The sequence below is a fragment of the Rhincodon typus genome, chromosome 4 (assembly GCF_021869965.1).
Source record: "Rhincodon typus isolate 14 chromosome 4, sRhiTyp1.1, whole genome shotgun sequence".
In the NCBI taxonomy this organism is placed as follows: Eukaryota; Metazoa; Chordata; class Chondrichthyes; order Orectolobiformes; family Rhincodontidae; genus Rhincodon; species Rhincodon typus.
The window spans coordinates 64034604-64061313 of record NC_063335.1 but is presented as its reverse complement, the minus strand read 5'-3'; the positions used below and the strand labels follow the sequence as shown (position 1 = coordinate 64061313).

General features: G+C 39.2%; 1 protein-coding gene across 1 annotated transcript in view; it reads right to left on the bottom strand.

The window, feature by feature from the left end:
• rb1cc1 (RB1-inducible coiled-coil 1) overlaps positions 1-26710 on the bottom strand; it is a 181448-nt gene that overhangs the window by 132342 nt on the left and 22396 nt on the right. Inside the window, exons 5-10 of the mRNA XM_048596119.1 lie at positions 21407-21609; positions 8959-9379; positions 8094-8264; positions 2663-2847; positions 1463-1649; positions 1284-1365 (exon numbers count right to left, since the gene is read on the bottom strand). Coding sequence (XP_048452076.1) covers positions 1284-1365; positions 1463-1649; positions 2663-2847; positions 8094-8264; positions 8959-9379; positions 21407-21609 — 1249 coding nt within the window. The remainder of the gene's footprint in view (positions 1-1283; positions 1366-1462; positions 1650-2662; positions 2848-8093; positions 8265-8958; positions 9380-21406; positions 21610-26710) is intronic.

The following is a 26710-nucleotide window of genomic DNA, read 5'->3' as shown; positions in this document are numbered from 1 at the left end:
CGGTGTTGTGGCAGCACACTCCTTTCACTGTTTTTGCCTGGCTTCTGCTTCTTCCTAACAATATGTCTGGGGGTACTCGACATATTCCCAATTGCTCCCCCTCCACTTTGGAGGGTCTTGGGCCATTGATCCTCAGGTGCCTGTGGGAATGCTGCACTTCAGCGTGAGACTTTGAGGGTATCACTGAAGTGCTCCCTCAGACGATCTGGGGCTCCCCAGCCCTTTTGAAGCTAGGAGTAGAACGTTTGCTTGGGGAGTCTCTTAAATCGGTCACGCGTATGACGTACCCAGCCCATCATAGCACTGACCACCCTTAATTGGCTTCGATGTTGGGTATGTTGGCCTGGTTGAGGACAATGGTGTTATTGAGTCCCTTTCTTCCCAGTGAATTTGCAGGGTTTTGAATGCACTGCCTACGCAAGTGCCTGCTGCAGACAGTCCACATTTCACAGCCATATAGACAGGCTGGAACCACCACAGCGCTAAACCACAATCTTGGTGTCAGATTTGGTTTGGTTGTCCTCAGACACCTTTCTCCTCAGGCATTCGAAGGCCGCGCTAACACACTGGAGGCAGTGGGGGATCTCTTCTTCAATAGCTCCTTTGGCTGACGGGATTTGAGGTATTGGAAGTAATGCTCTGGAGTACATCCTTCGAGATTGTGGATATGTGAGCATCATCTGCGTGCTGCAGCTCAATGACGCTGGTTGGGCTGACTTTGGTTTTAACTTAAAGGTGGCAGAGATTGAATAATTTCTTGCAGGTTCTGCAAGCTAATTCCACTCCAGCCAGGAGCTTGTCAGCAGTGAGACGAAGCACCGCAGTGAGGTAGATTGAAAACAGTGTTGCAAAAGGAACATCAAAACACTTACTTTTGGCCTTCTCAGATAGCCTGCTTAACTGACATTGACTTGCTGCTGGCACTCGTTTCCCCAAAACGCCAGTTTCCAATCTTGGTCGCTACCTTTCCACAAACCCAAGTCCAGGGACATCACGTGCAGTAGTAGGAAGCAGCATTAAGCAGAGCCAGGAACTCTGCAGAGCGCACATGGGAGCAGCAACTATGGAGATGTGGTCATTATTATTCCAACTCAGGCAGACAACAACTTCAATAGAGAAGCAGAGGGTCAGCTTCCCTAGGTATAATTCTGTTTTCTAAAACACTGCAGTCCTGCCAAACAGCAGAAATGTCTCAACCATGATCTGTCCAAAATTAGGACAAGGAATGTAAGAGATTCCTCGAAATCAGATAATGAATCTTAATAATGGAGAAAATAACTTACGGAACAGTTTGCCAAAGGATTCCCTTTTCACCCTCTCTGCTTCATAGAATTGTTTTCCTTCTTTTACGAGAGCACTGGCCCACTTAAAAGTTAAAAGAAAGTTAATTAGTTTAGTTTTAAATGCTGTACATTCATAGTACTATTATATGAATATTTAGACCAGAATTGATTAAACACACCTCTCTATAATGTTTAGTGAACATTTTCCGCCTTACTACCTCAACAACAGCAAGGCAGTACATTTGAGGAACAGTGCTAAGCGCCTCAACAATTCGTATTCTCTCCTGCAGTTCTGTCAGAAGCCTTAGCAAAGCCTGGAGTTTTTCACCATTCTGATCCGCATGAAGCATCACATAACAGCACCACCTAACAAAAACAAAACAAACTCAAAAATAAAATCAGCACTAAATTGAATGATTTTAAAACATAGGATCTGGAAAGATTTTACCCACAGTGAAATTTATTGAAAATTTCTGCAGCCACTATAATCTCTTTCACAATTTTAGATAACTAACTGATTGCACATGCAAGGAGTAAAAGGATGACAATACATTTCATAATAAAGCCACAAATTAACTTGTTAGCCCACTGAGGAGCAGCTCCTCATCGATTGTCAATTTTACTTGTGGGGTGACTTTTCTCCCATTATTAACCCAAAGATCAAAATTCTCCAAGGTGTTGTGCTAGCTTTTGAGGGCCTACCCCACCTTTTTTGAACTTTTTTTTTTGCAATGGGCATTCTAAGTATGTCAGGAACCAAACTAAACAGGAGTTGAGTCTCTTAAAAACAGCATGTTTAATCTAAAAATAAACAATGACCAATTGTTTCAGAAAGCAAAATCAGTAGTAATGTTCATCTAAACATTTAAGTTACTACTGTTCTAATATTTAAGCTGTAGTGTACAACAATCAGATAGCAACAGTACCACAAACTGGCACTGGAGAAGTAAGCAAAATTCAAAACAAATAATTGAAGATTAAATATTCCCAATGCCACGTTGTCAAAAAATTGAAGAAGAGATTGTAAAATAATAATAGTAGAATTTAAAGACTAAGGAATCATTTAGGAGATATCTTTTAAATCTCTATACAATTCAAAAACTGGAGCATCAGTTACTGATATTAAGAGTGCTGCAGTGAATATATTTAGCATATTAACCCGGAGCTCCAATTCGAAAGTAATTCCAAACTCTGGAATTTAATTATCTCCATAAACAATGATATTTTATACACCAAATTCAAAACTAGAGAAATCACATTCTAGCAACAAAGCTTTGAAGTAAAAATCATGCTTTTTGTTATGAGAATTTGCTCATTTCTACTTAGTTTCCAAAGATTCTAATAAAAAACTTTTGATCTCAAACATAAATAATACTTACTTCAATCTGACTTGTAAGTTATTTGCAAGTTCCTGCTTAGCAGTGGTGCATTTCTGTTTAATATCCAGCAGTTTCTTGTGGTTTGTTAACATAATCATTAACTGATTTGCATGACTCAGACATAAATCAGGAAGAACAGATGGGTCTTTCAGGTTTTCAGCCCTCTGCTGATTTGCTAAAAATCCCTGTTAGTAGAAAATAAAATATTGATGATACAAGATTGACATTTATAAAATACTTTCAAGCTGTGCAGAAATACATCAAAAGGTTTCAACATCAAAATTTCATTGCAACTCAATTTGAAGGAGGAATTCCAGAGAACCAGTGTGTATTTTCAAAAGGACATTTCCTCAGACGCTTTATTAAAAAAAAAATTTAACTATTATAAGCTGATGTCAGACTATGTACTGTAAAGAAGTGCATTTACTGATATTTACATCAAGTGTGACCAATAAATGCCACAAAACTATCAAAGGTATTGTAAATAGGTATGTAGAAATGAGTAGTTCATGAAAAATTGCTGGTTCCAATTAAAAATTCTTCTAAATAGAATATACAGGAACATACCAGGGCAGTACTAGTCATTCCCAAACTAGTGAAGCTACAACTCAAAATGATGCATACTAAAGGACTGGAAAAGATATACCAAAGAGAGCGCTAAGCAATCCCACAAAAACACATCAAATCAAAACCAAAATCACTACACTTCTGCTACATTTAATCCCAAATGCTGATGGACAATTGAAAACTAACAAAGGAACAGATTCTATGAATGCACACAATAGCAATGACCACAGAAACCTGCCCACAAATGAGACTGAAACATTTATAATTATCTTCAGCTAAAAATGGCAAGTGGTGACACAACTTGGCTTCTGCCAGATGTTCCCAGCATCACGACAGTTGGTTTTCAGACAATTTCAAATCACTCCAATTGATGTTGAAAAATTGCTGAAGACATTGGACACTGCAAGAACCTTGAGGCCTGAAAACATTCCAGCAATAGTACCAAAGATGCAATCCAAAACTAGACATGTTACTAGCTTCAACTTCTACATGGCATCTACCAGCAATGCGGAAAACCGACCAGATATGATCTGTGCACAAAAAAAAGGGACAAATCCAACCCAGCCAGTTAATCGCTCCAACAAATCTATTCTCAAAGTGATAGAAAAAAAAAAAAAAGGTCAATGACTGTGCAATCAAGCTGCACTTACTCAGCAACAATCCTCTCACTAATGCTCAATTTTGGCCCTGCAGAAACTTCTCCGCTTTGGGCTTCATTACAGATTTAGTCATAACATGGACAAAAAAAAGAGATTAACTCTATACACAACGCAAGGCTGACTGCCTTTGACAAAAAATAAAAAAAGGCATTTAACAAAGTACACCAAAGGAGCCCTGGAAATATCAGAACTGGGACAAACCTCTCTAATGATCGAAGTCATACACAGTATGAAAGGAAGATGGCTGTGGTTGTTGAACATCACCACTTTAGTCGCTAGTGACCGCTAAGAACTCCTCAGGGTACTGTCCTCACCCACCTATCTTCAACTGATATATGATAACCTTCTCTCCATCATAAAGTCCAAGTGGGGATGTTTGTTGATGATTGCACAATGTTCAGCACCATTAGCAACTCGACAGAAATTGAAGCAGTTCATATCCATCTGCAGCTAAACTTCGACAACATCCAGACTTGGGCTGGTAAGACATTTGTGCCACACAAGTGCCAGCCAGCGACCTCACCAGCATCACCAAATTCCCTATTATATTTTGGTCATCACTGACCAGAAATTGAACTGGACCAGCCATATAAATACTGTGGCTACAAGAGCAGGTCAAAGGCTAGAAATTCTTTGGCAATAACTCACCTCCGGTCTTTTCAGTGCTTGTCACTATTTGCAAATGACAGGGAATGTGATAGAATACTCTCCACTTGCCTGGCTGGATGCAGTTTGATCATCACTTAACTGGCACCCCATGCATCGCTTTTAACACCTCACTCTTTCACCACCAACGGACAGTAGCAGCAGTATACATCACCTACATGATACACTACAACAACACCCTAAGACTCCTCTGACAGCACCTTACAAACCTACAACCTCTACCATCTAGAAGGACAAGGGCAGCAGGTACATGGCAACACCAACTGTAAGTTTCCCTCCAAGCTCCTCACCATACTGACATGGAAATATATTGCTATTCCTTACCATCATGGAGTCAAAACCCTGGGCTTCCTTCTTAATATCACTATGGGTATGTGTACCTGCAAAGGAGCACTGTAGTGGAAGATAGGTCACCACCACTTTCTCAAGGGCAGTTGGGGATGGGCAATAAAGCTGGGCAGCCAGCAAGATTTTCTTTGAACAAATAAGGAAAACATCTCCACAATCTCTGCAATCACCTACTTAAAGATCATGCATGTCAGCCTCAAGTTTCACTGGAGAGAGCATAGTGGGAAAACCAATGACTGTTTAAACTCTTTTCTCCCTTTTGCGTTGATTTTCTACTATGCTTATTATGTACTTTCTACTGAGAAAGTAAATATAAAATATTTGTTCAAAGTCTCATTGCACCCTTTAAGGACCAGCAAATTGTTAGCTACTTTCTAATATAGAAGATTTATAGAACATTTTTAAAATCTGTATTATATTTGTTGCTAGTTCTCGCATACAAGAATTTCTCCTTCATTACTGTGTCATCATTCTCAAAATGTTTCCAATTTTCTGAGCTACTACAAATCTTTACAGTATTGTACACTTTTTTCCTACTTGATAGCATCCTCAACTTGCTTAGTTAGCCTAGGATGACATATCCTTCTGGCAGTGTCTTACTTTCTCAATGCAGTGTACCTTCAGAGTGTTTGCCACTGTACCTCTACAGTCTCTACCTTTTAACCACCCTTCCGAACACACTTTTTGTCCTGTCTTCATATCCTACATACCTCAGTTTCAGACAATACATCAAAATCCAAGTTTGTCACCCTGAAACTAAATGTGAAATTCATCATATTATCACTCATATCTAAAGGATCTTTCATGTTAAAAAAGGTCTTTAACTAATACTGCATCATTCCTGCCACACAGAGTAAAAACCATTATATACATATCAAACACCAAACAGTCTGCAAAAGATGGCAGCTAAAATCACATTATTGGTCTTAACAGCAGGCAGTGTTTACAACTGCAGACAACTATGCACGTGCTCATTTGTGCATGCGGTATGGTTGTGCATAAATTCTGTGATGATATATTGTATGTGTAACATGTTCAAATGTAGCACTGCACATGCTCAGGAAAGCACAGGTGATTTTGAAAAGGGCTTCAACAATGGATATCCTCCTGAGTGAGGAGTAAAGAGGGCCCAGAAGCCTGTTCCCAAAATCATCCTTCATGCCCCACTTCCTCTGTTTCAATCACCACCTTCCTCCAGCCAATCCAGAACTCTACCCCTCCCGGGACCAGGTTCCCTAAACCGCTTGTTTGCATATGCCAAGTTTAAAATGGACACAGCATACTGACATCTTGACAAAAATCATTTCTCCAAGTATTTTCACATCTTCGTTTCTCTAAATGTAGGTCCTCCCTCTGTACAGTGCTAACATAATTAGCAAACAGTGCCATTCCTCCACATTTTCCGACTCTGCTATCATTCCTAAAATGTCCTTTACACCTTAAGATTCAGATTTTATTCCATGTCATCCTGCAGCCATATCGTTAATCATTTCCAGATTATACTTGTTACTTTCATTTTGCATATTCAGTTCATTCATTCTATTCCACATGCCAAGTACATTTAGATATAATTTTATCCTTTTACTCTCTCCTGCACTGGGTGCAAAGAAGAGATGTACAAGTGATTGCAATTACATGCATTTATCTGATCAGTGCAATGCATTTGGAAAAACTGACAATGCAGCATAATATTTCATATGGATGATTGTAAAAGGGAGTGGTGGATGAATAGATGGAAGTTCACAGAAAGATGAGAAGCATTTTTTAACAATATAAGTTGCACAAACAAGGTAAGGTAAGGGAATCTGAGGAGTGATGTTTTGAAGTCAGCTTCACAAGGCAGAGGCAAAGTGGCGAGATTAGATGTACAGCTGAATGTCTCACTGTTCTAATTTGTTTAGATCCTTGAATTCTGAAAATGCTTTAATCAGCAGAATAGATCTACAGGAAGGGGATGAGGGTGGCACAGTGGGTCAGAGGTCATCGCTGGAGGGATCCAGATTCAATTCCAGCCTTGTCTGTATGGAGTTTGTACGCTCTCCTCACAGCTGAGGGGGTTTCCTGTGGGTGCTCAGATTTCCTTGGACAGTCCAGCAGCTTAGGTGAATTGCCCTGTAGCATCCAGGGATGTGCAAGTTAGATGGATTAGCCACGGTAAGTGAGGGGTTACGGGGAAGAGATTTGAGGGGGTGGTGGGGGGAGTGCTGCGGGATAGATCTGGGTGGGATGCTCTTTGGGCAGTTGGTGCAGAGTCGATGGGCTGAATAGCCTCTTTTTGTACTTTAGGGATTCTACAATTTTAATGATGGCCAAATGGTATTTTCACTTGACTACTAATCTAATTAAAGTTCTGGTGACCTGGGTTTGAACCTACTAAGGCAGATGGTGGAATTAGAATTCAATAAACTTTGCAATTAGGAGTCTAATGATGACCATGAAACTATGTTCATGGTCAGAAAAATCCATCTCGATCACTTGTGTCCTTTAGGCAAGGAAACTACACTTCTTGTGGGGTGTGGCCAACATGGGACTTTAAACGCACAGCAATGTAGTTGACTCTCAACTATCCTCTGGGCAATAAATGCTGGCCTGGACGGTGATGTCCACATCCTGCAAATGAATTAAAAAACTCCTACAGCCAAACTCATCTGCTACCTCTAATTATGCATTTCGGTCTGGCACCTTTGTAGGCTATTTACCCACTATTGTTAGGGAAGTGGGGATCTCTCCATCACTTCACTAAGTTTAGCTTTTGTCACAGGACTCAATTTTGGCACATCTTCTATTTGATTCTGATTTCAAATTCCTTCAACCCAGCATCCCTTTAAATGCTGGTGGTATCACGTCATGCAAGCCTACATCACACTGATTACAGGGAAATCTGGAAGAGACTGTACTGAAGTAACAGAATCAGTACACTACTGACAGATGCACTGCCTATGTTTCCGAGATTCCCATGCACTCAGTTATTCCCGAACAGTCTGTCGCAAAATGAAACCTGAACCATCGTGTTTCTTTATATTGTGTGGACCTAGGTAGGGGTGTGGCATAACAGAAATACACCAGTTAAAATATAATAAATAGCTCAATCCGTACAACGACATCACACCCCTTGTTGACTCAGACTTGGAAGCACATCGCATTGTATCTCATCCTGCATTTTAGCCCACATTATGGTGATGGAGATTTACCTGAGCTAATTCTTTTTGTTCATTCACCAGTCTGTTACAGCTGGCTATCATTTGATCCAGGGCATATAGTCTGTCCTCAAGTCCCTTAATTGCCTTCATATTCTGATTATCAAGTTTGGCAATTGTTTCATGACACTCTGCCAAAAATGGCTGAAGAATTTCTGGATCAAGCTGAAAGTGAAAAATGAGGAGATATTTAAGTTACTGCTCAAAAATGGTCAATGATATTTTTCTTTTACATCCTCTGCTCCTCAAACTGTAAATTTTTAACTTGGCTGCAACCAATGGATGCTTTTGGTTAGATTATTACCTTTTATTGGTCTATAAAAAGAAGTTTTAGATGGAGCTTTCACAGATCATTGCAGCTGTACTCCTTTTGAATTAGTACCATCTCAATTATTTTTCCATTCAGTTAAGAGTAACAACTAACGAGCAAATTAACTGTTGGATTTCCTTCCGCTCAGTACTGTGGCTGTACCTATAGCTGAAGGAATGCAGCATTTCAAGGCAGCAGCTCACCAGCACCTTCTGAAGGACAAATAGGGATGGACAATAAATACTAGCCTAGTCAGCAATGCCCACATCATGAAGAAATACATAAATGTTGTCATTCTAAAAGATTGCATAAGTTTGCAGAGGCAAAGGCATCAGACTAGAAATCCAAAGATTGAAGTCAATTCAAAAAAGTACAAACACAGGAATTTTAAATTCATAAGACTATCAAACTTTAAACATCAGAAACAAACAAACAAAAAACAAAAACCTCAGGTCACCAAATAAAAGGTACCTTTGTTTATTTTGAAAATCTTGGATTAAATCAAATATTTGAACAAACAGCTCAAATTTATGTTTTAAAAACACTTACTCGGTTCATTGAATCAAAGCATTTCCTGACCAGTGATTCCACATCATTTGGTCTATCTTGTACATTAACCCAATCCAATAAGGAAACATTGAAAAAAGCTTGGTCATCTACTTTGAATTCATCTTCTGCTACTGTTTTCAGTGTTCTGTCCTCAATGGTCTCAGTGTATTTTCCTTCCTGTTGGATAACACTATTCTGTGCAGAACATCCGAAAGATGTAGAACTAGAAGGCGAATTTCTGCTAACTGTAGGTTTAGCAGAACAAACTGCTGAACTGGTAGACTTCACATCCTCAGTTTCTTCTTCTGTGCTTCCATTCTGTGTTGGTAATTTCAGTCTTTCCTGACATTCTCTGTAACTGTGCCTGGTTAGGCACTCCAATAGTGGTATCTTGGCCATTACAGAGACTGCAGTACCTAGGCTTAATGTATAACAAAACAAATTATTAGCACAATCTGAAGTATTTGAACAACCACACTACATGATACATAGATAATTTACCTTTTCCTCTTCATACATGTTTCAGAATTGAAACACTCATGATATTGATCTCAAGTCTTCCCTTGACTGCAAAGCCAAAGTTTCTACAATAAAAAACAATACAGGCCAACCTGCTACAAGAGTAGAGGCATCTAATATTGTTCGTAGGAACTTAATTGCAAAACGTCATTCCAATTGGGTTTCTGAACTTTTCTTGCAAATTGAAAAGGACCTTTAAAAAAGAAAATTCATAAAACTGGGCATCACTGACTGCGCCAACATTTATTACCCATTCCTATTTGGCCTTGAGAAGGTGGTGATGAGCTGTCTTCTATTTGTTGTAGGTAGACTTAGGAGTGACTATAAAGGGGATATGGTTAGTAAGTTTGCAAATGACACCAAAATTAGTGGTATAGTGGACAGCAAAGGAGGCTACCTCAGAGTACAATGGGACCTCGATCAGATGGGCAAGTGGGCCGAGAAGTGGCAGATAGAGTTTTAATTTCAATAAACGAGAGGTGCTACATTTTGCCCTGATTTGCTTTACACACTTAAATGGTGAGGTCTGGGAAGTGTTGCTGAACAAAGAGGCCTTGGGGAGCAAGTTCATTGCTCTTTGAAAGTGGAGTCACAGGTAGACAGGGTAGTGAACATGTTTGGTCAGCTTGCCTTTACTGGAGATACTGACCAAGTATAGGAGTTGGGAAGTCACGTTTCGGCTGTACAGGACATTGCTTAGGCCACTTTTGGAATACTGCATTCAGACCTGGTCTCCCTGCTATAGGAAAGGGGTTGTGAAACTTGAAAGGGTTCAGAAAAGATGTACAAGGGTGTTGCCAGGATCGGAGGGTTTGAGCTGTAAAGGAGAAGCTGAATAGGCTGGGGCTATTTACTCCCAGAGTGTCAGAGGCTGAGGGGAGAATGTTTATAAAACCATGAGGGGCATAGGTAGGGTAAATTGCAATGGTCTTTTCCCCCAGGGTAGGGGAGTCCAAAACTAGAGGGCATAGGTTTAAGGAGGGGAAAGATTTAAAAGGGACCTAAGAGACAACATTTTTTCAAGCAGAGGATAGTATGGAATGAGCTGCCAGCAGAGGCTGGTACAATTACAAAATTTAAAAGTTATCTGGATGTGTATATGAATAAGAAGGGTTTAGAAGGATATGGGCCAAACGTTGGCTAAGTGCTGCACATCACTATAACATAAGGGAGGGAATTTCACTTTCAGTAGGTCAAAATCGTGGAAGGAACAGCAATATATATTCCATGTCAGAGTGGTGAGTGGCTTAGAGGAGAACATTCAAGATGCGATGTACCCATGCATCTGCAAGCTCTTGCTGAAATGACAGTGGTTATGGATTTGTGTGCTGTCAAAAGAGGCCTTTGGGAATTTATAAAGTTCATCTTGTAAACTCTACCACTAATGTGTGTCAGCAGTAGAGGGAGTGAATGTTTTGGGAGGTGGCGTTAATTAAGCAGACTACTTGTCCTGGAAAATAAGGTTCTTGAGTGCTGTTGAAGATGCACTCATCCAGGCAAGTGCTGAGTACTCCTGATCACACTTCTAATTTTGCCTTGTAGGCAATAGGCAGGATCTGGGATATCAGATGAGTTACTCACTGCAGGATTCCTACTGTCAGGTGGATGTCAGTATTGCAGCTAGACTTCAACTAGGAGCATGGACAGTTCTGGAGCACACAGCTTCAGTTCTGTTGCCAAAATATTCTAATAGCCCATAGACTCTATGTTCAGTCCCTCCAGCCCAGCATTCACTAATTTTCTTTCTGGCTGAGTATTCCAAGGTCCATGTGCAGCAGTGGAAGACAATACCTTGATCAGCTATCACTGCCGATCACTGTGCACAGAACTTTGAAGTGACTCTGTACATATACAGCTTAGAGGCAGCTTTGCTCTAATAATTTCTTGATAGCATGTGGAGTGAATACAATAGGCCGAAGATTGGCACCTGAGATGCTGGGAAACTCGAAGAGGCTAGTATGAAGAATCATTCAACACTTCTGGCCAAAGACTGTTGCAAATACTTCTTCCTCATGGCTTGCACTGATGCTAAATTACAATTGAAAATATTCCTTAAGTATATTTAATTCTGTGCAAAGTATTTAATTTAGGTACCATTGCTACATTAAAATACAAGCAAATAGTATGAGTTAACCGACATACACTAATTAGTACTTTTAAGCACAATTTTCAAAATTTAGCCTGGATTTCCAACAGTGCATTAAATTGAAATGTTTCACATCAAGCCAAAACAAAATGATCAGCAGGCCACCTAACAGCTACTGATGAGGAAGGCAGTAAGCCGAGAGAGTATGAGACAACTGGACCAAGAGACCAAAGTCCAGTCACAGTGTAACAAAAGGAGCAGCCCTCAAAATAGAGGAGCATAAGATCTCAAGCAAAAAATTGTACAATATTAATGGATTTTTAAGAGTACCACCCAATTTTTCCCACCAAAAAATGAGTGCACTGAAAGTAGCCGAGAGGTACAAGTTTGAAGAGGTGCGAATGCCATCAAATTTGAAAGCTAAATGTCAAAAATATGGATAGCATCTTTTCAGATAATAAAATACATTGCAGTATCAGGTACGACCAGGCATAACTACTTTAGAAAACACTAAAATCTGGAATAAAGTAATAATTAGCATTTTGACAAATTGCTAGCCAATTTCCTGTGGCATCTCAAACAAGAAATTAAAACCAAGTGTGGTCATCAAGTGAGCCATGTTTAGATCGTCAAGGCAAAATTCAGCCGGGGCACAGCCAAGATTTCAACATTCCAAACAGCTTATTCTCTTTTCACATTATCTTAATACTTTCCTATGTTCACATATATAATGGAAACTGCCTATTTAAATAAGCCATACTATATTATTCGCCTTTGCTGTTGATGGGTATGACAGTGTGTACTTACAGCATTACATGCAAAATAATTGTGATGGCAAATGTAGGCAATAAGGAAACAACATAAAACCTTAAGATAAAATCAACTTGCTCAGTGGTTGTATTTATATAGGAAAACACTACTTTAAAATTCTCTGCATAGCCCATCAAATACAGCCATGTGATTTTTTAATAAATATTACTTTGTACAATCTGCCTTTTTAAATTTTAAGGGTTTTAAATTTAGAGTGTTTGGTTGACTATTTAAGACTTAGCCTATTATGAAACGATCTTGAAGTAGTGAAAGCAACACTATAAATAGTCGTCTTCTTAGTCTTCTATCCTTGAAATCAAGAATAGCTCTCTTCCAATCTAGAGTGGTGGGTCTCAAAAAGATGCTGCATCCTTAACCAATCCATAGGTGGTGTTTGAAGAGACAGGTGAATGGCTTGCGTAGATGTTCGGAGATGATTTGCACTTTCGCAGATACTTCACCAGTTTTGGGCGGTCTTGGTCAAGGCATTCCTACAAGCCATGGGGATATTGCATTTTTTCAAGGAAGCTTTGACAAAGTCTTTATTTTCCCTGCCCTCCTGGTAACTGCTTGCTGTGCCAGAGCTCCAAGTAGAGTTCCTTGTTTTGGAAGTCTTGTATCAGATAGGTGAACATTATGGCACATCCAAAGCAGCTGATCAAACGGAACTAGCATCTCAAATCTGGGTATAATGGCTAGACAAAGGACACTGATATTCGAGTGCCTATCCTGTCACTGGATATGCAGGGCTTTGTGGAGGTGCATCGGTAAAGCAAGTTCGATGAGCTGGATGCCCTACTCCTTATGTTCTCTAGCTTTGGACAATTTACAATGGATATCTCCATGTTATTGACGGATACAGGAGGACTGGATAATAGGCCATCCTGGAGATCACAAGCTACCCAGTAATCCAAACACAAAGATTCTGCATTTGGCTCATTTACCTTTATTACTGACCAAGTAAAAGGCACACTCCAGGTTGTACGAAGTGAAGTCTCCTTAAAAAATGTCTAACACACCGAATCCAAAAATAAATTTATGGTAGAATTCTATGAATTTAGAATTCAGAATGTGAGTCTTTTTACAATGCCATTTATAGTCTAACAAGAAATTTATTAAATTATGGTTCATAGGATCTGGGCTTTGCTAGCTAAGCCAGTAAATTATCGTTAATGTCTAATTGCCCTCAAGTTGGTAGTGAGCTTTAGTGTTCGGGGTGCAGATGCCATTCAAGCAGACTGTTGTATCTTGGGCACCAGGCTTCAAGTGTAAATGCAGCTGGACTCATCCAGCCAAGTAGAGAGTATTCTAAAACATTCCTGGTTTGTGCCTTGTAGATGGTATACAGGCATTAGGGTGCCAGGAGATCATTTACACATAAGCACTCAAGTTATGAATGTGCTTAGCTTAAAAATAGGAAGCAATATTCTTGAGTTAAGAGCAGTGTGATGTCTAGCTGCCTACCTGTTCATTTAAGGTCATTGTTAATGTACAATCACATAGTAAATAACAGCAAGATCAGAATTTTTTTTGGTTAACAAAATTGGCGAAGATCACATGCTTGTCAATGACAATATCCAGCTCATCAAAACCAGCAGCCAAAAGATATTAAACATTGAACTGAGGTGGTGAAAAGCATTGCAGGCATCAGGCAACTTCACCTCTACTGAAAAAAAAAGTTCAAGCATTGGGAGAAGGACAATTTGATAGAAAACCTCAGTTAAGTAATCTGTGAAATTCAATTCTTATTTAAACAGTTCAAACAAAGAATCAACTTCAGCAATACCATCTAAGGGGAGAATAGTAAATATTTAACAAGTGTGATATCTATTTAAAACAAATCACGGAAGCTGTTACAGATGCCAATGTCATGAACACAAATGAACATAATGTAAACCACTTGAATGATTTGTCACATCAACTTCATTCAAACTCGGTGGGGCCAGGAGGGATACTCAAAATGCAACTTGTTGATTGCTCGCACTATTGCAGAATCACACTGCTAGGTGGCATTGATGTATTTTGCAAGGCAGCACTCCATCACATGAATTTGTGCTTTTTTCCACTGAGTGCAATAAAAAGATAATTGTTTGGAATATCAGCCAATGCACTCTTGCATAAGTGAATTGGTGATTTTTGCAATTCCACTTGAATATGCATTTTCAAATGCTGAACCAGCAACTTCTACTACCAGCAGCTTACCCTTGTAATCGCCATGACACTTCCGTCATTCTGCAAGCATGAATGACTTGTCTGACGAGTTGGCATGAAATTAAAGTTTGGGAGCAGCAGTCTCCTCAAACTGCAACTTTTAACTTCAAAAACATTTCCAGAAAAGTATCAGATCACATGTCCCAGTTTAAACAGCAAGATCAAAATGAAGCATTTAATTTGGTACTGTCATAAGAGGTTAACAAGTCAAGATATGACGTTAGGGCATTGTTCATACAGAATGTTTTTACAGATTCTAATACTCCACACAGATATCAATGACTTATAGTGTCCAGGTCATTGGCAAATCACTCATGTCAAGAATGATTCTTCCTTGTGGATGGCTGGGTTTAAAGATAGACACAAGTATTAGGATACTGTTACAACATGGCTTAAAAATCTTTAAGTCTTACAGCATTCCCCACAGAGTGAGCATTGGTCATCAGCAGCAAAGGTAGTGGCTGGTGGCTTGATCAACCCCCTTCTTTTCTATCCTTCCTGTCATTCTTTTAGAGAGCATACTTTTATTGGTTGGAAGGCTTTGATACCATTTTTGATCATAGATTGCTATTTTGATCATGTTTCAAACACTGGAAGCAGGTCCACAATGTTATAGATCAGATCTTTATGGAGAAATTGAAATTATTTTCTTTCAACTGCCTTAAGGAACAGGCTCTCTGGTGTGAAACACTGGTTAGTCAATCTTGGGCCAATTATTGAAATGTACCACACACCTCAGATCATGCAATGAGTAGCCTCTATATTTGGCACATTGGTGTCTTTTTTGTTATACTACTTGATTCACAAAATCTTAAGATAACATTCAATATGTTGTAAGGCTTTGATGCAGCATCAAAAAAAAAAATGTCTAAGCTTCAGCTCCATAGAAAAGTATGGAGAACTACAGGCTGATATCCCAATTCTAGAGTTTATAATTTTCAAAATGTGAGCTAACGCAAGAGGTGCATTACCAGATTCATACGAACTTTTGGGCAGATTTGGGAAAAGAAGAATATCTGTCAACTCTTCAGAGTTCCAACTTGATACATTTGGTGCAAGTTGATTGAGGACTTTCTACTTTGTGCAAATTACAGGCTTTCGAAAATTTCAATTTTTTTCTTTGCAATTCTGCATCAGTAAAATTCCATAGCTTATCTTTCCTCAGTTTGAATAAAGGGGAAAATCACCAACCTTGCTCTCTAATCTGGATTGGTGCTAATCTGGATTGACCCATGAATGTTGATAACGTGCCTGTATCCACCACCTCCACTGCCAATGCGTACTAGGTATTATCCCAATTTTTTCTTGGTCTCTCTCCCTCTCAACTTGAACTTGTCCCCATGCTAGGAAAAAGCCTCTGACTATCCACCTTATCTCTGCCTCTCAATTTTGTAGACTTCTATCAGGTTGCCAAACACAGGGATAGAAACCAAGTATGGACAATAAGTAGCGTAGGCTTGGTGTGCTGAAGGAACAAAAACAAAAAAAAAATTTGCTGGAAAAGATTAGCAGGTCTGACAGCATCTGTAAAAAAATAAATCAGAGTTAACTTTTCGGGTCTGGTGACCCTGCCTCAGAACTCAGTTTACTGAAGGACTTATTCCTGTTCTGTATTGTATTAAAAAAGGTTTCGCTGAACAAATGCTGCCTGTCCTGAGGATTTCTAAATCCCAGGCTTCACCAATGATCAGAAACTGAACAGAATTAGTCAAATAAACATTGTGGCTTCAATAGTGAGCAACTCCCCTCGATTTCCCAAAGCCTATTCCATCATCCACAAGTCAAGTCAGTAGTGTCCTAAAAGACTGTCTCCACATGCATGAATGTTGAGTTGCAAGCACCCAAGATGCTAGACAGCAGTTTGCCCAATTGGCACAGCATCTACCATTTTAAACATTCCCTTACTCGTCTACCAATATACAATGCCTGTAGTACTACATGCAACATGCAATGAAATAATTCATCAAGCCTGCTTCAAGAAAATCTTCCCAACACGCAATCATATAGATGATTGAGAGGTTATCTACTTTGGTAGGAGGCACAAAGGTGCAGAATATTGCTCAACTGTTGACAGATTGGGAAATGTTAATATCTAAAAAAGATACCTGGACATCCTTGTTCATAAGTCATTGAAAGTTAACATGCAGGTGCAGCAAGCTATTAGAAAGGCTATTGGGTTGTTGGTTGAAGTTCTGAATACGTAGGAACAGGAGCAGGCTATTCAGCCCAGAGTCTATTCCATCAATACATTAAGTCATGGCTGATCTGTGGTCTAAATCCATGTACTTGCCTTTATCTAACATATTAAGGGACATAGTCAATCTTTTGTTCAGCAATTTCAGATTTAAAATTAACATCTGATCTCAAATACTGTATGTGGAAGACAGTTCCAAACCTCTAAGACCCCTTGTGTGCAAACGTGCTTGCTTACACCTCTTGTAAATGGTCTAGCTCGAAGGTTTGGACTTTGTCCCCTAGCTCGAGAATCCCCTACCAGTGTAAATACGGTAGATAAAGATAAACTGTCATTTCTTGGTAATACCCTAAAGATTTTGATAAGATCACCCCTTTACATTCCAAATTCAAGAAAAACAGGCCTAATTCTTCTAAAACAATATTGCATTCCCTCCAGAACCAATATATGGGGAGGCAATGGCCTAGCGGTATTGTTGCTGGACTGTTAATCCAGGGACCCAGATAATGTTCTGGGGGCTGGGTTCAAATCCCACCATGGCAGATGGTGGAATTTGAATTCAATAAATATCTGGAATTAAGAATCTAATGATGACCGTGAATCCATTGTCGAGTGTTGGAAAAACCCACCTGGTTCACTAATGTCCTTTAGGGAAGGAAACTGCCATCTTTATCTGGTCTGGCCTACATGTGACTCCAGATCCACAGCAATGTGGGTGCCTCATAACCGCCCCCTGGGCAATAAATGCTGCCTAGCCAGCGACACCCTCATGCCGTGAATGAAGAAAGATTTTTTTAAAAATCCTTAAAAGGTGTGGACCCAGAGTAGAGGAGTCAAGATGTATTACTTCAATTGTGTGAGACCACATCCAGAGAATCATGCAGCATTTTGATCCTCTTACCTATGGAACAATATATTGGAAGATATATGGAATGCAGAGCGCAGCAGAAGTTCACCAGGTTAATTCCAGGAGACGGTGGTACAGTCTTTTGAACGTATTGGCCGTGCATTCTCTAGAGTCCAGAAGATTGAGAGGTGACCTCACTGAAGTTTACAAAATACCAAAAGAGCTGGACAAGGTAGATGCAGAAAAGGACATTTCTCCTCGGAGAGAGAGTGGTAATGGTATAGGACAAAGTCTTAGAACAAGGGGGCAAGCCGTTTACAACAAAGGCAGCGGCAGCAATTCTTCACTCAGTAGCAAAGCATGTTCAAGACAGATTTAAAGAATACTAGATACTAATGACATCAATGATAATAACATGGGGATAATGTGCAAAAATGGTGTTGAGATAAATCAGTCATGGCCTGAAATGGCAGAGGCGCTGACTGGCCTATTCCTGCTCCAAAGTGCCCACATCTCTCACCTATAATTCTAATTTATCTGGGTCAGATCCATTCTTATCCCCTTTTAAGTTAGCTATCCCCAATTAAATTTTCTTGCTTGAGACTGTTCCTTGCCATTTTGTATTTTTAAATTAATTTGCAAGATGAGGGCATTGCTGACTTGGCCAGCATTTACTGTCCATCCCTAATTGCCGAGAACAGTTGAGAGTCTGGAGTCACATGTACGGCAGACCAGGCAAGGATAGCAGCTTTCTTCCCCAAAAAAAAGTAGGAGGTTAGTGATCCAGAAGCATTTTTCCAACAAGCAAGTTTGGATTCATGGTCTCTTAATTCCAGATATATACTGAACTCAAATTCCACTGTCTGTCATGGAGAGATTCGAACTCAGGTCTCCCAAACATTACCGGAGTCTCTGGATTAACAGTCCAGCGATAACACCACTAAGCTATTGCCTCTCCGCTACCAACAGAAACTAAACTTCATGATACAACGATCACTGTCCATTACAATGTTCCTCCACTGACACCTGCTCTATTTGGTCTACCTCACAAGAACTGCATCTAACAATACCTCCTTTCTCAACAACATGATAGTAAGCATTCTTGGATTTGTACAAATTTGCAATGGATACAATTGCTTATGCAGAAACAATGAAAAGTATTTCAGCAATATATTAAAAATAAGAGGAAGCTGTGAAGACGACAGGAGTTTGCAAAGATACAAAATCAAAATACAACAGATGTTGGAAAACAAACGAACACTGAACGCTGGAGGAATTCAGCAGGACTGGCAGCATATGTGGAAAGAAATAGAGTTAGTGTTTCAAGTCTGGTGATATTCAAATTCAGTACTGAAGATCTAGGAACGTAGATAAGTTAGATGAATAGGTTAAGAAAAAAAATTAGTAGATGGAGCAATAATGTGGGAAAATGAGTTGCCCATTTTGGTAGTTTCAAGATGTGAAAATATTGCATCAAAATAAAAAGGTTTCTGCACTTGTGCCTGACTGACGTGGTTCTACACAAGAAAAAGTAACTCAAATTCACTTGTGAAGTTATGAAATATGGCAAAAATCATTTGCATTTCAATCCTAGAAAATCTTCCACATTGGCGGTCAGTTATCTACCAACGCCACCACTTTCAGTCAAAGCTTTCCAGGATTGCTTCCAACCTGAGCTATGACAGTTGTCAAGACAATCTTTCACAACAATCGATTCAAAGTCCACCTTGGGCAATGGAACGGTGCATGGAGAAGACAGCCATTAACCTACCACAGGACTTCATGCTAGTTCAAAAATCTGTTCAACACAGGCAAGTAACCTGCCTAACAATGACATCCGATATATTCATTTGTGCTGATAACATCTGTTACTCAACTTCCATCCTTCTGAACTCTAAACCAGGTCCTTAAAATATTATACATTTGGCAGACTATTGCAACATATGGTGGTGAATCTCTCAAACTTTATCCTATGTATTCCAAGCCTGCAATGCCAAAATAAAAAATTGCACATCTTCATGAATGATCAGAAACTAAAGCATGATCCAAATCCAACACACTTGGCATCAATTCTGCCAAGAACTCACGTCTTTCCTAAAACATGTGAAGAAAACAGCAAACTACAAACAACCAATAACCCAAAGTTGACTGGAGTGATGGGTTACTGCTGCCATAATGTTCCAGGCTCCTGCACATGCCCTAAAATTCCATGCAGTAGAGTAGTCTGATACTCAACTGAATTTAACAGAATAAGAATTTAACCGATCAACTTAGGAATATGAATCATAACTGGGACCCTCCTCTCAATGTCCTTCCTCTGGTTTCTTGTTTTCAAGCATCCCTCCCCCATAAATGCACTGGCTGATTAAAAACACACAAGCTTGTGGAAACCATCCATACTGCACGGCACCTTGTAGTTTGCTTTTTAAAAATCAAGCTCACCCATTGCACACATCTGCATGCCCATCCTCTAAATTCCTTCTGCCCACTCAGCAGCACCTCTACCTAACCACCCTCTACCTCCCCACCTCTCTCGCTCATCAGCCCTTCTTCTCAACTCCACATTTTCCATTCGCTCATCATCCTCTTCCCAGATCCCTCAACCAAACCACAAAGGCTAATCTTCTCAAAACTTGTTAACCACCTCACTCACTCAGCAGCGTTTCTTTCTAATCTCTTCACCTACTCAGTCTTACAGACTTTCTTTCAAAATCCTCTTCCCACAGCCACTTTTATCACACCCCTAGATCAAAACACTCACTTCGGTGTGTCTATCCAACCACACCCTCTAACCAGAGGATACTCAGGCTCCATTTCACCCCAATCCCTCTCAGGTTCCCAACAATATGGAGGTTGGGGATTGGGAAATGGGGAAATGGGGAAATGGAAGAGGTGCAACATGTTCAAGGGCAATAGGGATGGGTAATTAATGCTGGCAAGTCAGTGACTCCCCAGCCCCAGTGTATAAATTACATAACAAAGGTCTACCAGTAACAGAGCACACCCTCCTAATGGGATGAGTGAAAGAAAATAAGCATGCTCCTCAGTCTCATTATTAACCAGACTTTGGGATTCCCTTCGCAGATTTGGCAGTGTTTGGAAGTAGTGGAAGCTAAGTGGAGTCAGGGATCAAAAAACAAAAGAAAAAAAAACTAGAATTCCATTATCCAAAGTCAGAATTCTGCCTTTTCCCGTCCTTCTGCACTTCCTCATATTAGACACAGCTGTCATTTAAAATGAAATGATTTTGTCTAATGCAATAGTAAAAATACACACTATACGGTAACACAGTCAAACCAAAGACTATTGTTACCTGTATCTGGCATCACAGGATAACAAGATGTGGAGTCAAATAGTGCATACTCTTCCCGACCTCACTTTCTAGAGTTGAGCTATACATGGACATCTTAGTCTAGGTGAAACTCCAGCATGCTCGTACGCATGACAGAAAATTATAGATGATTAGCAGGAAGTGGAGTAGAGGGAGATTTGAAGGATTCATAAATCTCAAGAATAGGGAATGCCATTTTTTTAGCCTCTATAACTCCCTGAACAAACTAAAAGTACCTCAGAAACAACACTATAGTAATATTGAAGCATTTTTTCATTTTAAAATGTGTAATTCATGAATGCCACAGATGTATTTCTGTAGTAATCGGAAATAAAAATGATGCCTGATTCAAGCATTTTAACAAGTTGTGGTGGATTCCAAGGTGACAATGTAAACTCCAAAAGCATACTTTATAGAACTGTTGAGTATTTATGACTTATAAATACCTACTTTGTAAGCTTTTGCTTAATATCTTCCACAGAATGTTCATAATTGCTGTATGCGTTTTCAAACTTTGCCAACAGCTTTTGAAAAGAATGGGTGCAGTCCTCCAAATTGGCCATAATGGCAGCCCAACCTTGATGCTGAAGATGTTCATCATGGACCAATCTTTCACAGAATGAACAAAGCTTCTTTGCTACTTCATACATCTCCTATCCAAGAAAATGAGAGCATAAACGCAATGTCAGTTTATTTCCATGGCAACTATGCATTTTATCAGAAACAGAATTTGTGGGATACTTCATTTTTCAAATGACTTTGCTGATATGCTATCAATTCTTCAAATCTATACATGTGAAAGTAATCAAAGAGGAACAAAAATGAGGATTTGTAATGAAAAGATCAACTGGAAAGCAATAAATCGAATCAAAATCAATTCAAATATTTTGTATACCATAGATGTAATTCAAAACCTAAAACATACATCAAGCAGCATTTTTTTTTGCAACGACTTATATAAGATGAATGTGCATTAAGGACATATTACCTCTCAAGGTGATGAATTTTTAAAAAGACTATGGAAGTAGGATCAGAGATTGATCACCTGCAAATTCCCAAATTCCAACTTCCTGGCCACTCAGGAACATGTTGGTTTTGGGAAGAAAACTGCTATCCAACAGTTGGTTGGATCAAGTTAGTCATCATTAAAAAGGGCTTAATCATGCCATATTACTGATGCCAACTGGAGAGTTTTCCAGTCAACATGGAGATCCCCATCAAGGCTGAAATATGATCCAAAGATGGAGAAAGCTGCCACCATCACAAGAATTAGATCAGAGTTCTATCTACTATTTCTGACATCTCGACATGATCGCAAGATGGTCAGAGTTTCAATTTTGTCTTCTAATACAGGCTCCATAGGGCATCTGCATCATTCGTTGCATTGCCTCTTAAGACTTCCTGTAGCTCCCACCTCTGATGCTGGGGCTGTCGATCTCAAGACTGGAGTGTTGGGCCTTCAACTTGCTGTCCCAACTCAGGTGTGAGCCTGCTCATTATGCTCAATGGGACCGCAACTGTAAGCACTGGTCACTAACCAGCTGGTTTAAAAAAACCTGCTCTTGCTATTTATACCATGGACGATGACGTGGCTTTAAGAGGTTATTTTGTCCTTTTTCTTAAAAAAAAAGAGATTGAATGAGAGGTGGCGAGCTGTAAGAAAGTAAACAGCTCGACAGGCCTTGGGTATTTTTTTGAAAAACGTTGGAACAATGGTGGCAGTCAGGCTGGATGGGGCTAGCTCTCATACCAGGCTTTCTAGTTTTTTTAGGTTTAGCTTTAACCAGTTTTTATTTTTAAGAATCCCTACAGTGTGGGAACAGGCCCTTCAGCCCAACAAGTCCACACTGGCCCTCGGAGCATCCCACCCAAACCCATCCCCTTATAACCCACCTAAGCTACACATCCTTGAACACTACAGGCAATTTAGCATGGCCAATCCAACTAGCCTTCACATCTTTGGACTGTGGGAGGAAACCCATGCAGATATGGAGAACGTGTAAACGCCACACTGACAGTCGCCAGAGGGTGGAATCGAGCCCGGGTCCCTGGCACTGTGAGGCAGCAGTGCAGGTAAAAGCTATCTTTTCTCTCTCTGCTATTGCTAGTAGCTAGGGTTTCTTTCTGCTGCTGAGTTACCTGGAGACAAGTCTATTTTACTAAAATTTTCCTTTTTGCCAAAGGGTGTGTTTATGGGATGTTACTATATTGGAACAGTTCATTAGTAATAGTTACTATATCCAATATTCAGTTAGGTTTTCCAATAGTTAGGTTATTCTAAGTTCTTCAACTTGTCTGTATTTTAATTATAGTGTTCAAATAAACTGCGTTTTTGCTTAATGTCACTATTACACTTCATTTCCAGCATAAATCACTTAAATAATAATGCAACTTAGCCTTCTCACTTGCACTAACAACTGAGTACTTGGACATTGCGGTGTTTGTGATAATACAGTAAACTTCCGGTATTTGAGGTTATAATTTTTGCTGGTTTATCGAGTGCACCAGGTCATAAGGTGCTGGTTAAAGCAAAGTTTGCTGCACTTTAATATCATGTGATTCTACTTGGCCTCACTTGACAAAAGTGCACCATAGGGTTGTGAAAAGAATGAATAAAACGTAGTAAAGCATTTCAAAATTACAGAACAAATGCCAGAGGTTCCCGTTTAGCTCATTTCAGAGCCAGGTTGCAACCTCCAAAGGTTGAATAAAGACAGTTAAACATTTGATAAACTGGGAGGATGTTATCAGGCAGAGTTCCTCATAAGACCTTAAATTATATAGATTGATAATAAATAAGTCTAGCAAGCTCTAGATGGATATTGAGAAGGGTGACATAATTCAGACAGAACTGTGCAAGGCTTTCCATTATTGAAAGTAGATGCCCACCATAAAACAAGAGAACTTTAATTCTTTAAGGCATTATTTGGAGCCAGAATATCAGATCATATGTGGTTTCAGTCCTTTTAAAGATGCACCCAGCAACTGATATTTAGAATCAAGTCCACTGTTTAATCAGTAATGCAGGTAAATTTCCAACACTCTAAGATATTAATAACTAGCCACTCTATCAAAAGTGAAACTTGGAGGGGTAGCCCCATCATTGGGATTCTTCCCTGAAATAACCGGGCAAGTGAAAAAAATGCATTAAGGTGTATTTAGGTGGGCTTTTCTTAAATGTACGAGGGATAAAGGAACAGAAGATGTGCAGATGGAATTGGATAAAATAAGGCATGTACATCAATTTGAACATCAGATGAGCCAAGTGATCATTTCCTGGACTGCAAGTTTCACGTAACAGGCAGAATAGCTGCATAATACTGCCTGTACACACAGCTAGAAGACTCACAGTGCACTGTCTTGGTAAACTGTGTGCTTTTGACTGGTTAAACTCTGCACAAATAAAAAGGATTTTCGAAATTATTGTGCTATAACCCAAGTTTCCCTGCCTTCAGAAAACAATACATGTTGTGACGATGCTGTGGCTTTAACAGACATATTTTGTCCTTTTTTTGGATTAGATGTTTTAAGGCAAAGGTAGAGCTGACTAATGAATTCCCATAAATAGCTTGGGAGGCCTTGGGTATTTTTTTAAAAAAAAACATTAGAACAATAGAAGCAGCCTAGCTGGGAGTGGCCAACTCTCAGACCAGTATTTCTAGGTTTTTTAGCTTTGACATTCAGAATCCGTTGCTCTTGGGAGTTTCAGAAGGGTTAGAAGCTGCTTCTAAGGTTCTCTCGATGTTTTTCCTTCTGGATTGCTGGCGTTACACGTGAGGCAAATCTATCTTCTGAATTTTGCCAAGGGGTGTGTTAAATGGGATATTACTGTATTAGAACAGTTAATTGGTAATAGTTACTTCATCTATTATTGTGTTAAATTTTCCAATAGATTTAAGTTATTCTAAGTTCTTCTTCTTTTGTTGTATTTCAACTATATAGTGTTTGAATAAATTGTGTTTTGCTTAATGTCAAGTAGTTTGACTAGCTGAATTGCATCTGGAACACAGCACTTTACATTTGCCGTCAAAATTAGAAAACGTTAGGGGGTCTGATCTGGTTCATTAGTGTCCCTATGGGACCAAATGCACTCAAACAGAAATTCTACAGTTGTAGACTGTTGGTTCAAAGAGATAGCTAGCTGAATTTCAGAGATTTAGATGACAAAGTGACATTCAGGGCAAAATCTAAGTAAGGATGCTGTGAAAAAGATATTGGTGAGGAGGTCATTAGTGAGTAGGCAGAAAGAATTTTGACAAGAGTCAAGAGGAATGTAAAAGGATGAAATACTGAAAAAAGGAGTAGATCTAATTATAAGATCAGGTTAGAGCATTTGAAGGAGGGTCTCAAACTTTACAAACATGCTGTAAGCATATATACGCATACACTATACTTAATCGCTGTGGACTGTTACACTTCCACAAAAGTTGTGATTTCACCTTTCCCACTACTCCTCATCCCCTTAATGGTCATTAAAGATGGTTTACACTGTATACCTGTGTGTACGGTGTTTGACAACTCTGATTATGAACAAAGTTACTCCACATTAGCAATGTTTTACCAATATTTTAATATATTGCTGCAATTTCATTTTAATACTGATGCTCCACTTGAAGCTAGTCAATAAAAGCTTGGTTCCATCATTCTGGGAGTTCCTTACAAATATAATTTCTAGTTTCCATGCAAAATACATACATATACTGAGGAGCCACAATGTTACTGTGGCTAGACAGCAGAAAAGCAGGTGAAACTATCTAGATTGGGCATTCAAACTGGAAAGAGCTTCAGAAGTAACAAATTAGATATTTCATATTTTGGCCAGCTGCACAGGGATCTCGTGCATGATCCATGCATGAAAGAAAACAATTATTGTAGAAACCAATTCATCGCTGTGTCTTTTTTTGAAAACAAAAATCAACAGGACCCTTAAGACTTTTGTCTGGTTCATGTCGAGGAACATTTTTCTACATTTGGGATGTTTTTCAAAAAAAAAACACTACATCAGTGAAAACACTATTTGCAATGTAATGTTTACACCCAATTCAAGAGGTAATTCATTATGCTTTACTTAAGCATCATAAACATTACTCAGACTTTAACGAATTAAGTAACATCTTTTGTTCCCAACTGCTCTCTTAAATCATTTATTTGATGGTCAGTTTTAAAGATTTGCAATAAGCAAAAGGTGCATAGTTGTTTTAGGTTCCCTTTTCACTCAGATGCATGAAATAAAATCTATACAGCACCACAGATTTTGGATTTAGAAATTTATAAGTTGACGCCAGAGTTATCTAATGTTATAAAATATGATTGGCAAAGTCTTAATTGAGATATGGATTCAAGTTATTTAGATTGTGTAATATTTCTCAAAGAAGGGAAGACTCTTCACTGTAGCTTAGCACCTTAATCTGCCAATTGATTGATGGAAGTGAAATAAAGCCTCATTTATAAATGGAGTATTAATTTTTGTAGACCTGTTCGAGCAGTAGAAATTAGGCAAGCATGTAATGGTTATTTCATCAATATTGTGCTACAACTAGAAGCAAATATTAGCTGTCACAGGAATTAAAGTTAAGGAATTCCATAGAAGCATAAGCGGTAGATTGCAGATTGCCTACTTTCATAATGCACCCAAATGTTTGATAGAAGGATTATGAAATTTGCTTAAAAATCTGGTTTGCACATTATAACATACATTCAGATCATTACAGAAATGCTAGAACACACAGAAGCAGGCTTCCTAGTGACTCATCC